General features: G+C 38.1%; 1 protein-coding gene across 1 annotated transcript in view; it reads left to right on the forward strand.

Annotated features, from left to right (window-relative positions):
• TNKS2 (tankyrase, TRF1-interacting ankyrin-related ADP-ribose polymerase 2) overlaps positions 1-1544 on the forward strand; it is a 100692-nt gene that overhangs the window by 71818 nt on the left and 27330 nt on the right. Inside the window, exon 14 of the mRNA XM_014531554.1 lies at positions 1067-1212. Within this exon, the coding sequence (XP_014387040.1) occupies positions 1067-1212 (146 nt within the window). The remainder of the gene's footprint in view (positions 1-1066; positions 1213-1544) is intronic.

Below are 1544 nucleotides of genomic sequence, written 5' to 3' on the forward strand. Positions count from 1 at the left end.
TTTCTTTATTGATTCAGAGAGGAAGGGAGAGGGAGAGCAAGATAGAAACATCAATGATGAGAGAGAATCATTGATCGACTGCCTCCTGCACATTCCATACTGGGGATCGAGCCCACAACCCGCGCATGTGCCCTTGGCCAGAATCGAACCTGGGACCCTTCAGTCCACAGGCCGACGTTCTATCCAGTGAGCCAAACCAGCTAGCTTCATTTGACCTTTTTTGAGCACTGTGATTTATTATTGGTGTTGCTTTTATTCTCCAAATGTTTATACTTTTCATGCAAAATACTCTTGAGTGTTTTGAATGTGACTCTTATGGCCTTTTCCCGCTAGGCTTTGTTACCTAAACCAAAGAACACAAAAAAATTATTTGATTGACTGTTTTCTTAATTCTCCCAGTTAAGAAACAATAACATTCTATAGTTAGTTCATTCCATGTAGTTCATTAATTTTCTACCAATGTAATTTCTTGGCTACCAGCATCAGCACTACCTAGAAACTTGTTAGAAAGGCAAATTCTCAGGTCCCAGCCAGCACACTGAGTTAGAAAATCTGGAGGTGAGAACCAATGAACATGAAAATTTGAGAATCATTGATCTAGAGCAGTAATCCTCAAACTTTAATGTGCTTACAAATCACCTAGGGATCCTATTAAAATGCTAGTTCTGGCTCAATAGATGGGGTCTGAGATTCTGAGTTTTTAATAAGCCCGGGGTGATACTGATGCTTTGATGATGCAGTATGCCTCTACATATATTTGCCAAAAATGCAAATTACAATTGCTGATAATTGATACTTAGATTACCTTTATGTAAGTAGTAATTGTGATCATGGTAAAATTTACCTACTAGTCTTAGCAAAAGATAATACAGGTACTAGAGATGGGAGGAACAGAGGGATTCTCAATAAATGACAAGATGAAATAAGAATAAAAAGCAATAGTTTCTGAGGATGCTAATTTGATGAGGCAAGAAAATAACTCAGACATTTGAAATTTCTACTAAATGAATGAAAATAAGAAACCAGAATAAGTAGCATTGTATGTATGCTGTGTTCCATCCTACAGAAATTGTGTACTGTTCAGAGCGTGAATTGCAGAGACATCGAAGGGCGTCAGTCTACACCACTCCATTTTGCAGCTGGCTATAACAGGGTGTCTGTAGTGGAGTATCTGCTGCAACATGGAGCTGATGTGCATGCTAAAGACAAAGGGCAAGTACCAGCCATTGCCATGGTCTCTTTCTTTTATCAGACCTTTTTAGGAAAATCTGAAAATATTTTTATGATAGTTAGTAGTTGTTTTATTTTCAGGGAAATCTATTCTCTAACATTAGCTTAAATATGGCTTCTTCATTTTAGTTAAGATTTTATGATGGTTAGCATTTACATACAGGCTTATTTGCATAATGCCTTATCTACACTAATAAAAGAGAAACATGGTAATTGGCGTACAGCCACTACCCTTTTCATTGGCTAATCAGTGAGTATATGCAAATTAACTGTCAGCCAAGATGGCGGCCGGCAGCCAGGCACTGAAGCGAGCA

This window comes from Myotis brandtii, unplaced genomic scaffold (assembly GCF_000412655.1).
Source record: "Myotis brandtii unplaced genomic scaffold, ASM41265v1 scaffold810, whole genome shotgun sequence".
In the NCBI taxonomy this organism is placed as follows: domain Eukaryota; kingdom Metazoa; phylum Chordata; class Mammalia; order Chiroptera; family Vespertilionidae; genus Myotis; species Myotis brandtii.